The 14,306-nt window shown below is 38.2% G+C and overlaps 2 protein-coding genes across 2 annotated transcripts in view; both read right to left on the bottom strand.

Moving 5' to 3' along the window:
- Positions 1 to 420: 420 nt before the first annotated feature.
- On the bottom strand, positions 421 to 5,068 carry LOC121530245. The gene is made up of 2 exons (XM_041819008.1): positions 4,959 to 5,068; positions 421 to 2,196 (listed from the first exon to the last, which is right to left on the bottom strand). Exons 1-2 carry the CDS (start codon positions 5,066 to 5,068, stop codon positions 1,665 to 1,667), a joined length of 642 nt encoding a protein of 213 aa, XP_041674942.1. The 3' UTR covers positions 421 to 1,664.
- LOC108117180 (neuroligin 4-like) overlaps positions 2,086 to 14,306 on the bottom strand; it is a 40,610-nt gene continuing 28,389 nt past the window's right edge. The window contains 2 exon segments of the mRNA XM_017229470.2: positions 2,086 to 2,196; positions 8,561 to 9,065. Coding sequence (XP_017084959.2) covers positions 8,602 to 9,065 — 464 coding nt within the window. The 3' untranslated portion in view covers positions 2,086 to 2,196; positions 8,561 to 8,601.

Below are 14,306 nucleotides of genomic sequence, written 5' to 3'. Positions count from 1 at the left end.
ATTAAAATTGCCCCCAAAAACGAAAATTCTGCCCATAAACGGAGGGCATTTAAAACGAAATGAATCCTTGAATCCTTCGGGTTAGATTGGGTTCACTCGGGGGTCTTAAGGTCTTTATTAGCTGTTAGCAGGCATTCCCAAAAGTTCATAAATTGCAAAAGGAAATACCATGGTCCAGTTTCAGGTTAAGACATGTGAAATTGTTATGTCCTAGGGTTTACTTTATGGGCAAACATGTTTATTTTTAATCAAGGATCTTTAAGTTGAAGATTGAGAAAGACGTATTTATTTAATATAAAGACTTATATAACTTTTATTTGGAAACAATAAAGAAAGCAAATTTAATAGAAAAACCACCAAATTTTTATAGTTTTATTTAGTTTTTATTGTTTTTAGTTTAATGGTTTGTTTATATCTCATTTAGTTTTAACTTTATTTCATATTAATTACTTAATTTAGTTCTCTGCAAGTCCTGCAATCATATTTTTTTTATTTTTTAAACTAGACGATTATAAATTTAGTCTTAAAAATACAAATATCATATTTGTGTGTTTTTTTGGCGACGCTTTTTTATTGATTTTTATTCAGAATGTTTTTACAAATTATATGGAAGAGTACTTAGAAGTAGAGATATTGTTAAAGATGATTTAAAAAATTAAATAAATGAAGTTTTTCTGTAATAAAAACAGTTTGAGAAGTTGGCAGTTTCTGTTAGGTTGAGGTAACTATTTAGGATTTTGTTATAGGAAAAGCTAACTTAAGAGGAAAAATAGTTACTTTTTAGTTTAAAACTTTTTAGAAAAATATTAAACTTATTAGTTAAAAGTTGTAAAATCCAATTGACTTGTTGCCTTTGAGCAACAATTTTCGTGTGTGTTCTATAATTAATTCGATTGTGTGTGAAAACTTCCTCATTAAATTAAGCATTTATGCATTTTTTATCTCCCTAATCTCTCAGTGCATTAGTTGGCTTTGTACACAGTAAAAAAAAGCGTCACTCGTCTGTTTTTTGTCATCCTCAGAGTATTAATTTAAATAATTAACTAGTTATTTGTTTTCAGTTATGCCTCTCATCATTCCCATTTTTAATCTAATCTATTTTGAGCCATGTTTGTGTTGTTTTTCTTCTTTTTAATGTTTAGTTTTTGTTTTGTTTTTGTTTAAATGTTTTTTTACTTTTAGTAAATAATACCACATTTTGTTTATTTTTGACTAGAATATTTACAATGCCATCAACAGAATTTCGTTATCAACAATTTCCATCAATATTTGCTTTCAATTAGCTGATGATGAGTGGAAAAAATGCATTTGTGCTACACTTACTTGATTACTTGATTATATTCATATATATATTTATATATACCTATATATATATATGCATATATATGGTTCACAACAGATCTATCGAGCAACTAAACACAGATATTTAACTAACACTCCCAAACTATATTTATGTATATATTTACAGATTCCTTACTTGATTACTTCTTTATCTACGAATTTTCATTTATATATATTATTTGTTTTTTTTCTTTCGATTTTCTGATGATTTGTTTGATTTTTCCCACCCCCATTTTCCTAGAGGAGAGGGGGTTGAGAAAAATGTTAGCCTATGACTAAACAGAGATTAGGTGCAGTCTAGTAGTTTGGTTTCTCTTCGCCTCTCAATCCGAGAAGTTCTTCTCGTCGGAAAAGCGCACATGATGCTGCTGCTTGAGCCGTCCGCTTCGCTTTCCCGCCGCTCCGGCTGCCGCCATTTTGACAATACCGCTGCTGCCGCCGCTCGAGTTTCCACTAGGCCCGTTTCCTGTTGCCAGGCGTCCGCTACTGGCATTTCCGGCAGCAGTCGGCAGTGTCGGCGACATGGTGGCCGATGTGGTGGTGGACGTCGGTGAGGAGGAGTTCGTCCACTGCTCATCGCAGGAGCAATAGCCCCTGGCCACATCGCCGCCCTCCAGGGCCAAAGCGTGCATTTCCCGCTTGAAACGCAGCTTCTTTAGCTGCCGTTGTTTGTGGTCACTGTTGGAGATGGATGGCGGTCTACCTCCGCCAGCCTTCGCCACTCCCACTCCCAGTCCCAGTCCCAGTCCCAGTACATCTGCATCTGTTGGTGTCCCATTGAGTTGGCTGCCATCATCCGCCTGCTTCGGTGCATAGAACTCCTCGGGCGTTTCCGCTCGCAGAGTTTCTATGGAGCTGCAACAAAAAATAACAGTTCAGGTTATGGCTTAAAGTCATTTGGAGAACTTTAAAGTTTAAAAATATATTTTTAAACATATTTAAATAGAGTTGAAAATACAAATTTAACTCATAAATATTCATGATTTGTGTGAAGAATAATTTGTGGTAATAAAACATTTTTAGTGCCGATATTTACATCAAGTTGATAATACGTTTTATCTTTATATTCGTTTTAAACTTAAATTATCCATAAATTTAGCAAATAATATTATATAATAGAATGTTTTGGGAAAGATAAATAATTGAAAGGATTTAAGTACTAAATCATTTACAGATTTTTAAACTCAAACAAAAAATGAACTTGTAAGTAGTTAATGATCTTTATATTATTATCTTTGCTTTTACGACAAGATTAGAAAGTAATGCAATTTATTTTATATAATATGCATTTCCTTAGAAGGTTTTACATTTATTAATGTTTACCAAAACATGAAACATTTCAATCTTCTTCGTTACTTGTATGGAGTGTTTTGTATATCCCTGCACTGAATCCAAGACTTCCCTTGGAGAAGTTGGTATTCTCCTACATCGACAAACAGTTGCAGCCATGACTTTTCCCACCCATGACGTTTTCTTCAACACCACCTCCCCTGGGACTACATCAACCTTAACGACACAGTGCCTGGCAGAAATGAAGACCCATCAGTGCCACTCAGTTGGCCGCGGTATATCGCCAGGAGTTTTGCCTATCTGCTCCTAACCCTACTATCGTGAAAACTCGGCTCCATTTGGTCGCGGATTCGTTGATGTTGCGCCGTTCTCATGGCCATACACTTCATTGCGCTCTGTTGGCGCTTTCCATTTTTCCATTATGCTTTTGTGTTTAGTTTAAAATTCAGCGGGAAATCTTCTGCAGCAGCTGCATGCTATATTTATTCAACTTACTCTTCTTTTTCTTCATTTTTTTTCTCATACTTTCTCTGCTTCTTCTTTAAGTTTTTCTTCAGCTACCGCTGTTTGTGTTTTTGTACTGGGTAATCCCGGAAATTTTTAGGCATTTTTGATTTTTATAGAATTTATTTTAAAAATACTTGAAAATATTAAAAAAATTAGTTTTTAATTTAAGTATTTGGAGCTTTTTTTAAAGTAATTTATTCTGACTTTTTTTATGTTGCAGAAAAACTCAGTCTGAAAAGGTTTTAAGAACAGAAGCTTAACTTAAATGTTTAAAATATCCACGATTTAATGACTCTTATTATTGTTAATTGAAAGTTTAAATAAATGTTTACTGAGCTAAATTTTTAATGTTAATTAAGGATTTATTGGTAATAAGTTAGGTTGAGTTTATATTGCTTTCCACATTATATCGAAAACTAGAGGGTATCTCCTAGTCCATTTCCGTGACACTTTTCTGCCAATTTGTTTTCTTTCTTTTTCGCTATGCGTGCCCATTTTTGCAGTACTGTAAACTCGGGTGGGCGAGAATTTATGCAAAGAAAGCGAAAAGTGCAAAGTAAAGTGCAGTTGCGAAAAATGCGCGGCTGCCTTTTGTTTTGCCAGCTCTTTGGCCATCAGGATTGGGATGGTTATGGGTGGTTCTTGGGGTTCCTAGGGTTCTTGGTGTTAGGTGGGTTGTTAGAGATTGGTGGGCTAAAAAGGGGTAGTAGTGGGCGATGGAGGCGAAGGCATGGCTGCTGCACAGTTGAGCGCACAATTTGGCGCAGATTGTTGACTGGGGTGCATGAAGGGGCATGAGTGGTTTTCCAAGGGGTGGAAGAAGGGAGAGAGCTATGCAGTTTAGACTTTCGCCTTGCAAGATACCAAAACTAAAAGAAAAAGAAGCCCCGGCAAAATGAGTGAACTGAGTAATGCGCGTAATGCAAATCGCTGCTACAATGTGTGCAAGTTACGGGTGGAAAAAGGGTATTTTTTCGATGGGGGGAGGTTGAGTTCTCAGCGGGTGGGGAAAAATGGGGGAAAAGCCAGAGACCATCATTAACGTATTACGCCCATGTTTGTGCAGCCACTTTGCATATCTTGTGCTGTTAAGGAGGGGAAATGGAGGGGGGCTGAGTGGTCTATCGAGGGAACTGACGGGTTTTAAATTCCCCAAGAAATAATAAACATCACTCAAGTGTCGGAAATTTGCTCAGGTTCATGGACTGATTATCATAAATAACGAAAGTGGCGTTAGTAGGTAATAAAAATTAATTTACAATATTGAGGAAATTGCTGACTTTTGGCTTACAAAGTTTTCAATTTAATTTCTAAAGTGGTTTTAGTTGTAAATAAATGTAATCAAAATAGCATTTAGAATAATGTAAATAATACAAATATTTTTCATTGTTCATTCACAATCATCGATGGCATTACGCTAATCTTCTCTTTAAGGTTCTCCATTGATTTTTTGTGGCCCTTGGGCTCGGAACGTTGATGGTTACAGAGAATGGTCACAGCACGACTGGATCAGTAAGCATATTCTTTTATATTATTTATTTTTAAAAAAAAAAAAATAATTTGTAACTTAAAAAAAAAGTTGGCTTTTTTTTTTTTATATTTTAATATTCAGAGTTTTGGAAGCGAATTGTATAAACGTAAAGGAATACCTTTGGCCTGTAACGTCCTTCCATCAGCTCTTTGAGATGCTCGTTAAGCAAGAGGGTTTTGAGTCGATCGAAGAGGTCGTCGCCATAAAGACTTCGAGGTTCTTAAAAACTCGCTTTTCCACCTCAACCTCATTGAAGTAGCGAATAGAATCCTTACAAATCCTGACGAACCTTCTCCTTCGATTGGCCCGGATCTTATCGATCACCTTGTCCAGTCGTTTCGCCGTCTCATACTTAATGTAATCCTTCTCACCCTTTAGTTTTGAGGAGGGATTCAGCATAATATACTTGACCTGACCGTGTATATTTTCGATCCAGGATGCCAGCCAGGTGACCGTTTGCGCTCTTTATAACGGGAGCTAGACGGTGAACAAGAAGACTTGGGCCTGTTGGAGGAGCTGCTGCTGCTGCGGTCTTTGTCCTTTGTCCTTCGAAGAGCCAGTCGAGGACGAGGGCTTGTGATTGCTACTACTACTACTACTCTTATTCTTGTGTTTGTTGCTGGATAATGACCTGCTGCTACCGTTTTTGTCCCGATGTTTAGACGACGAACTGCTGCTGCTTTTATGCCGATTCTTGTCGCGAATGTTACTCTTGTGATTCTTCGCCGAGCTGGAGGATCCGGAACTCTTTAGCTCCCTGTCCTTATCATGGTCCGTGTCCTGCCTAGATAAGTCGGTCATTTTTCTCGGCTTTTTCTTCTTTTTTTTGGGTCGGTCTTTAGTTCCTTTTCTTGATTCGCACTTTGTGAAAATGTGAGATTATTCTTTACTCTTAATCAGTTTTTAAACAAAATGTATTTTTGCTACTTTATAAAGTTTTAAAAGTCCGGCGGCGGGAAAGACAGACACTGGGTTGTTTTTTCTAAATGGAGATCATTTGGCCCACAGGCCTTTGCCGGAATTCATGTTTTAATAAATATCCCCTTTGCCTTTCAGCTAATATATGTATTTTATGTATGGAATTTTTTTAATATTTATCACTGTAAATATTATGTTTACGTAATATTATCTCAATTAAACACTGCTAAGGTAGCTACGCTAGATAAATTGTAAGACCAAGCAAAATTAATGAGAAACTTAAGTAGAATTTTCCTTCATTTGTTGACTTAACTGTTTAGTAATGTGTTAAATTTGACCATTAACTGTGCCAAAATACAAACAACAAAATTGCAATTACTTATTTCTGCAGAGAAAATCAAATGAAAATGCAGACTTAAGAAATTCCTAAATTTGCCAAATGATTAAATTTGAGACATTTGCATATTAGGGCATCTCACTATTAATTTGTTTAATTTACAAACCAATTTCCAATGATTGTTTTCCCTTTAAGCAGTGCAATCAAAGATTGCGTTTCCCCCTCGCATTTTCCAACCTTTTGATCATAATTTAAGCAAGTGCCAAAAATACTCAACAGCAGCTGAAAGGAACTTAAACAAAGTGTAAGGAGCTCAAAGCCAAAGTGGAGACTGGCTTAAGGAAAAAGAATGTGAAATTAATGTTTATTGCGCTTTTAACACATATACACTTCGGCACGCCCCCTTGTCCGGGTATAGCTCTGAGAGTGTGTGTGTGTGTGCCTGTTTGTGGGTGTAAATTTACATAAAAGTTGCCATTTGCCCTTTGCCTTCCCCTTACACTTTAGTTGGATGGGGAAAATTGCATTTTCCACCGCGCCAACAGCACAGCGCAGAAATGTTAATCAGCTAAAAGTTAAGGAAACCAAGGCGGAGGCTGTGCAGGCAGCGTGGGTTAAACAAAAAGGAAAGAAATGCAAATTTAATTGTACGCCAGGTGAAATAGTGTCCTGACCCATCCACCTGCCCATTCACACACCCACTTACACTCACTCAAAAACACACACACCCCCCCTTACACCCACATAAGAGCTTATGTACAGAAGTGGCTGCAAGCGGCCAGCAAAGTAGATGATAAAATGTAATTGGCTTGATCTTTTTGGCCAGGTTTTATGGTGGTGGGAGAAAGAAAAGGGCTACCTGCGTAGCGGATAATAATAAAGTGTATTGCTTTTACAAATTTATAGAGTAACTCAAGAACAGAACGGAAATTCGTAATATTTTCCTCAGAACACTTTCAACCTTCAACACAGGTTAACTGCCAAAAAAAATTGCTTGTTTTTGCTAAATTCCTTTTGAGTTGACAGGAATGCAACGTGGTGGTTCAGTTTTCGTTACACAACTTGCTTCCAGTTGATGCAATTTTTGTGTTTTTCTTATTTTCTCTGGCCGCAATGCAGTTTTAATTTGGTTTAGCTCGAATTTCCAGAGACCAAACATTGGGCTCATAAATTAGTTGGCTGCTCGGTTTCAAGTTGCATGCCGCAAATTGCCTAGCACCTTGCCACTTGTTATGGCTGGGTCTGGTGGTTTCATTTTTAATTTCGTTTATAATTTAACTCGCCTCTGGCCAGGCATTATTACCTTGCCTATTTATTTAATTTGTAGTTACTTGTTCACTTTTTTTCGTTTTGGTTCTGCGGAAAACTCTTCATTAAAGCTTTCCAGTTGGTATTTTTGGTATTTTTTGTCCGCCGCCCACTGTTTGGCATTTTTCCATGCCAGTGAGTGCGACATTTGAGTCCACCTTGAACCATGAACTCCGTGCTTTCCATGCATATTTATGTTTTATTTGTTCTCCTTTTTTTTTTTATCAAATAAAGAGCCAGCATTTTTTGCTGCCGCATGTTTGACATGCCGTTTGTTATTTTTGATCAGAGGCTGTGTGCGCAGATATTTTATTTTACCTTTTTTTTTTGTTGGATGTCCCGTCACGACCTTTGCTCTTTTCGGCTCTCTAAAGGGTTCAGCATGTTTGTCATTCATTTTTCGCCAGGGGTATAGCAGGAAGTACATTTTAAAGGTATTTCCCACTGAATTTAGTTTTAAATTGTTAGAATGTTTGGTTGATTTTTTTGTCAATAAAGGATTAATTTTAGTCATTTTACAAAGTAAATACAAAACTGGGAAATGGAGAGGTTCACTATATCGCACTACCTCACAATGGCCCTGAAAAAACTTGACCCACCCAGCGATTGGGAGGACATACTGGAGTTCGTTCTTACCACCTTAAACTCCACATTGCGACCCAAATATTATACCAAAGAATTGAAGAAGGCTCTGGAAGTTGGTCTACGCTTTGGCATAATACGCGAAATGAATAATAAATACTATCTGTATGAATATGCGAAAATAAATTCGTTTGGAGAAATTACATATGAGTTTACGGAAAATCCCCTGACTCCATGTCCTCTCATAAAGGATGATGAGGAAGATGATGAGGACGAGGATGAAAATGAAAATGAAGATGACGATGAAGAGGAATGTTCGGAGGAGAGTGATATAGTGTCCAAATGTGATGAAAAGTCCAAAGAAACATGAGTGTGAAAATCCCTTGATATTGGAAATATTAAATTTAATAATAAATAATTTGCAAAATTTAAAAAAATGTTAAAAATTGATCACTGTCTTTTAGGTATAATAAGTCAACTGATATTTTTATTTAACTTAATTTTAAATGCACCTCTCAAAACAATGTTCTATAAGATAAAATATAGGTTTAATAAAGGTTTTAGAGGTCAAATCTCGAATAATGTGATGAAAAAATTGTTCAGATTTTGTATTGTAAGAATTATTCACTTTAACGAAAGATTGTGAAAAAAAACATAATTTTAAAAGATAAATTACCAAAAATAAATGATTAAACTTTTTAAATTATTAAAAATAAAAACATATTCTCTTTACCATAAAAACTTACCCCGTTGATGACTATAAGTCCAACTCAAAGACCGATACCTATCAGACGCGCATCTCGTCCATCGCCGCCTGCGGCACTTGCTGCTGTTGCTGTTGTTGCTGCTGCGTATGCTGATGCTGCTGCGGGTGCTGCTGCTGCTGTTGGCCGCCCACCGGTGAGGCGGAGGTTAGGACGAGGCTACCGTCGCCGTGCGAGTGCACCAAGTGGGCGGCATGCGAGTGCGAGTGGGTGTGGTGACCCTTCGAGGAGCTGGGGGCACTGCTTACTCCGCTGCTGCTGCTGCCGCCGGATGGCGTTTGGTCCAGCAGCATGTTGCCACCGCCTCCACCCACAGCCACACCCATTGCAGAGTTATTGCTGCTACTGTTCGTTGTCGTCGAGGAGGCGGTGCGAAGCGGGGGGCGTGGTCCGCGTATGTGATGCGACTGCATGCCAGTGAGGACAGCTCCATTCGCCTGATGTTTGCTCGACTGCTGCTGTTGCTGCTGATATTGCTGCAGCTCTGCTGCACGAAGCAAAATCAAGGGAAATTCCTTTATTAATTAATTATAAAAGTTAAATGTATTTTCTAATAAGAAATGTGTTTTTATATTATTTTTGGGTTTAAAATGCCTAAATGATAAGCTTGATATTTCCCTATTAAAACATTTTTTTTGCTTGTGGAGTTAGCTAATTACCTTTACCTTTACCCTTTCTGAAAATATTATACTGATTATAATGAATAAAAGAACGTTCTATTATTTTATAATAATTAATAATTATTGTTAGATTTGTCGAACATAAAAATAGCTTTTCTTATTAACAACTAGTTAAGGAATTTGTTAAAGATTTTTACAGAAAAACGTTTTTTTAATGTGAAATAGAAATCAATTGGAGTGGAAAGAGTCTAGTTCTAGCTAGATTTTTCCCAGTGTCCCAGAATCCAAAAAAGGGTATGGGATTTTAAGCTACTTATGTACGTTATGCATATGTTGGCATATTATCAGGCAAATGTTTATTGACGAGCAGCAGCAGAAGCAACGGCAGCGTCAGTGGCAGCAACAAAAAGTCAATTTGTAAACAACAATGTCAACCATTAAACACACATTCCCATATCATCGACATCCTCATCGATGAACAGAGAGTGCGCGTCATCAGAGTTGGTTGCACTTTTTGTTCCATTGAATTGGCAATGTAGGAACATTGGTTGCCCCATGGCCCCGTGCCCCAAGCTCCATTCAGCATTTGATGTCGTACGTTCAACTTGTCGCCCCGATTGCCTTCCAAATGCAAAAGCGCAAATTGTGCAGAGCTATTGACGCGTCTAATATTTTGATGCCCTCTTTTGGCTCCTCCGGAGTTGACTTATGTGTGTGTGTCTGGGCCAGAACTAATTTGTTTGCCTGGGTTCTATAGACACAATGCAGTTTTATTGGTGAGTCGACACTAAAAGAGCAGACTGCCTCGATTCGAATGTCGTGTCGTGTAATAAAAACTGAAGTTGCTAACTGTTGTCATGAAGCTAAAAGGAGCAATAAGATCTCGTTGGCATAAGGAATTTGATGGAGTTGGTACCTGTAAGGTGTTTTCATTCGGAAAGAGTTTATTAACAGTTTGTCTTTGGAATTATCTTTGCATTTGAGAAAGTTGAAAAGAAGTTTTCTTTAAAGATAATGCTGGAATATACACAAAATTAACATTTAAGAAGTAAAATAATGGAAACCAAACATATTTATTTGCTTAAAAATCGGAATTAATATTTAACTTAACCTAATACTCTTTCCATTTCCTGTTACCTGTTTCTTAAACCTTTTAAAGTACCCAAAGAGCTTTTTAAGCCTTATTACTATACTTTACATTATGGATAAATATGTACCCTTACAAATTTCCCAAAATCCATAACTTCCTTTCATTTCCTGCTTTCTAGAGTTAAGGAGCCTTTTCCTGCTTTTGCTTAAGCTGGAAGCTTAATGAACATTTTTAATCAAGCTGGCTACAGGATTTTTGAGCCCCTTCTTAGAAGTAAATCTTTAAAAAATTCAAAGAAATATTCATTAGTCATTCAAGATGTCCCTGGGCAACCTTTAATCCCGGCCAAAAAGCGCTTTCACTAATTAGAGGTTTAATTCAACAAAGTACTCGATGGCCGAGCGAACCGAACGATGGTGGAGTTGTGCCCTTTTGGTTTTTATGTTTATGGTTTGGACTTTCTGGGGATTTGATGGCCAGCTGCGTTTTTGGGGCTGGGGCCAGTCAAGTGGCCAAATGGACTGGACCTAAGAGAGCATTCAGACTCAAATGTACCGGATTATGTTGCCTGGCTTTGCCTTTGCCTAGTTTGGAGTAGACCAAAGCGGAGATTTGCCACAAAGCTCAGTGGGCGGAGATCAAAGACGCCTGAAGGATGAAGGAAGGCTCACAAGGCATAATTTACTCATTTTTTTTCTGTTAGCAAATATTGCATATACACCCACACATATGAAAAACGGGACCTGTGGCATAAAGGACCACAAAGCTGGAGTGCTTCGTGCAATTTCCCCAAGGAGTGCGGCCATCATTTATGAATATGAAATTAACAACGGTGCGTATGCGTAATTTGTAATGAAAGCCAGTCCAAACCAAACCGAACCGAAGCTTGACCAAAACCACACTCATACCACCAACCGAGTGCTGGCCACGGGGTATGCAATAAATTTTCAATTTCCATAGTTGGACTTTTTGCCCGACCGACAACCCGCAGCGAAGCAAATCTAATTTATATGCACATCACTTATACGCACTGTTGCAATTACAATGCAAATGCTGCAACAAATGCGTATAATGCGGACCAGAAAATATTACCCTGAATCTATCGGAGCTTCCCCCCATATATATTTAGCCCCGAAATAATGCAGTCCAAAGTGCTTGGCCAAAAATTTCGCTCAACGGATGTTGATTAGTATGAAATGACAAGACCGGAAATGCCGCGCATAACTCAAAAAAGGCAAAAATAAAACACAACTGACGGAGCTCACTTAACCGCACCAACATGAAGAGTACTGGCCACTGCTGGGTTAAGGGGGGCGGACGCTGATGGGTCAAGGGGGAGGTATGTAGGGAAGGGTCGTGAGTGCAACCACTCTGCCATGTGGATATTGTGGGTTTTGTTTCGCCCAACTAAGTGGACACACAAGTGCAGCCAATTGTGCTGGTTGTTTGTGTGTTGCTGGTCAGGAGGGGTGTGCGGGTTTTCAAAGGGTTAAGAGGTGGACATGGTAAAGGGCTAAGGGATGTGTGGTGTGCAGGGTTAAGGGGTCAGCACCCCCCACTCTTGTCGCATTAATGAAGCATGCTCCATTTTGACTCACTCACGGCAATTTATAGCTGAATTTCAGCTGTTTCACCCTACGCAGTTGACAGTTGTTGGACTTATTAAAAGCAAAAACAAAAACCAGAAAAAAACAACTATATAGCATACTTAGCAGGGCATGCGACAGGAAATTGGTGGAATGAGATCCGGCGGAATTTATGGTCAAGAGATAGAGAAGCAACCGCGCCCAACCAGCTGCACATAATGTCTGCAATCACATCAACTTGTGATGGCTGCTACGTGATTATGAAGGGATTATGTGCTCTTCAGTAGGACAGTTTGAAATTTAAGGAAAGGCTTTAGGTAAAGTACCAATTTAATGGCTTAACCAGAACTCCCATGATATATTTCAGCAATACATCGAAATTATTGACCAAAAAGCTCAATAAATCTCAAAACCCATAATCCATTTTTGATTATCAAAATATCTCTTGAATATTTCAAAATCCCAAGAACATTTCTCAACAATTAACATGAACGTTCGTTTGAAGTTTTAGCCCCCCTGAAAGTGAACCTAATTGTGTCGAAACCAAATTGAGAACCCGAAAGCCTGATAAATGATTTTGGCATTCGAAGAAGCAACCCCTTGATAGCAGCTCAAGACCGAAATGGTTTTCAAATTAGCAAACGCTTAGGCAAACTGCCAAAAGCCAAGCACAACATTTAAATGCGATTGCAATTGGGAACAACGGGCAAAAGGCGATCGCGGGCGGGGGCAGGGAACAACAACAAATGAGCTTTGTGTCAAAGTCCAGATTAGCATACAATTTAGAGCATTTCAATCAAACATAAATCACAACGAGCCACTCCAACTGGACCTCCTGGCTAGACCTCGACCATTTCCAGCATAAAGGTACGAAATTGTGCGTAGTAAATCAATGGGGGGACAGAGATAGACGCCGAAGCTCAGATGCAGACAGAGACAGGTAGATAAAAACCCAAAGGAGCAACAGTATAAAAAATCTATTTTTCAAAATGCAATCCCGAAGAAATCAAACCGGATATATCGGAGGGGTGGCTGGGGGATTGAGGGTTGGTTAAAACGGAAATTTATGTGCTTCTATTTAGCATTGAGTTAGAAGTTGCGAGGAAGCGGAATTGAGCGCACGAACGAGCAAAAATTAAGTATACGCCGCCGTGCACTCAAGCAGCTCATGCGTGTGTTTTTGTATTTGTATCTGTGCGCTAAGGCTATAGCTATGACTGTTGGTGTGTCTGTGTGTGAGTCTGAGTGAGCAGCACAATTAAATTGGATTTATGGCGCGCATGATTGCAAAATGAAGTTAATGCGCATACAAATACAATCGAGCTGAAAGAAAAATGATTCTCGAACTTCTTCCTCGGGGCGCCCGAGAAATCCGGAAATCGTACCTTGTTTGTCATGTCATCAATAATCGAGGAGCAGTCGGTAGTCGACGCAAGTAAATTGAATGAGCATATTAAAAAAGGGAAAGTATTGCAAGGAAGTGCCAAGGAAATGAAACTCAGCAACTCAGCTCATGTTTGGCTCAGGCCAAAAAAAAAAAAAAAAAGATGAACGAGAAAAACTGGAGCGGGAAATCGCAGAGAAGCACATAAATGAAATATGTACGAGTTGCTGGCCATGTAGATTTATGTTGGCCCAGCGAGTTGGCGGGTCTGAAAAATTTATTAGCCATTCAACCGGTCATAGTTGTCCTGGGTTAATGTTAGTTTATGCAATAGTTTGACACATTTGACAGGGGAAATGCTTCTAATTGATTAATGACAAATGGCCAGCTGAAAAAAGTTCTCCAAACTTCCGGCAAATGTGAAATCATTTATCTTCGCATTGAAAGCTGGTTCAAATTGGTTTGTTATCTCTATGAAAGAGATGTAATTATAGGGGTCATGTGCTTCGGAATTTAAATTGAAGAAAAAATGGGGGAGGAACACATTTGAAATGATTGGTGTCAGAGTTGATCTAATATTTCTTGCGGAAGAGCAAAGTACTTAAACGGATAACTTCTTGAAAGATTAATATGAACCGAAATCAAAGTTAAGATAGTTTTAAAAACAATCGGAATATTATAAAGCTGAAAAAGTACTTGTAAAAATAAACTTAAATTTGATTTTAGCAACTTTTGTAGGAAAAAGAATTGAATTTTATTATAACTACAGAAATATAAACGATTCTAAGCTGTTTAAAATTGTATTGTGATCGTAAATTGAAGCTAGAGCCCATAGCTCATGAGAAGTGTTAATTTTTATATGTCTTTCCCTTATTTTACTAGCAATCTGGTTGGACTTTACTTTTATTTTCCACAACCTTTTCCCCGGGACAGAACTAGTCCCTATTTGCGACCCTTTGTCTCGGGACAAACAACTTGAGCTGAAACCCAACTGACCACTAACAGTGATATTGAATCCCTTACCCCAGCAAAACCTTCCCACACTCCG

The sequence above is a fragment of the Drosophila eugracilis genome, unplaced genomic scaffold, assembly GCF_018153835.1.
Source record: "Drosophila eugracilis isolate 14026-0451.02 unplaced genomic scaffold, ASM1815383v1 contig_440, whole genome shotgun sequence".
Taxonomy (NCBI): domain Eukaryota; kingdom Metazoa; phylum Arthropoda; class Insecta; order Diptera; family Drosophilidae; genus Drosophila; species Drosophila eugracilis.
Note: the sequence above shows the minus strand (reverse complement) of the source record. Positions and strands in the feature narration are given on the sequence as shown.

Excerpts from the sequence above, each read along its gene's own strand:
- LOC121530245 (XM_041819008.1), bottom strand. The coding sequence starts at position 5,068 with ATGCTGAATCCCTCCTCAAAACTAAAGGGTGAGAAGGATTACATTAAG. Across the intron at positions 2,197-4,958 it reads CGGGCCAATCGAAGGAGAAG|CTCCATAGAAACTCTGCGAG; the intron begins GTTCGTCAGGAT and ends TTTTTGTTGCAG.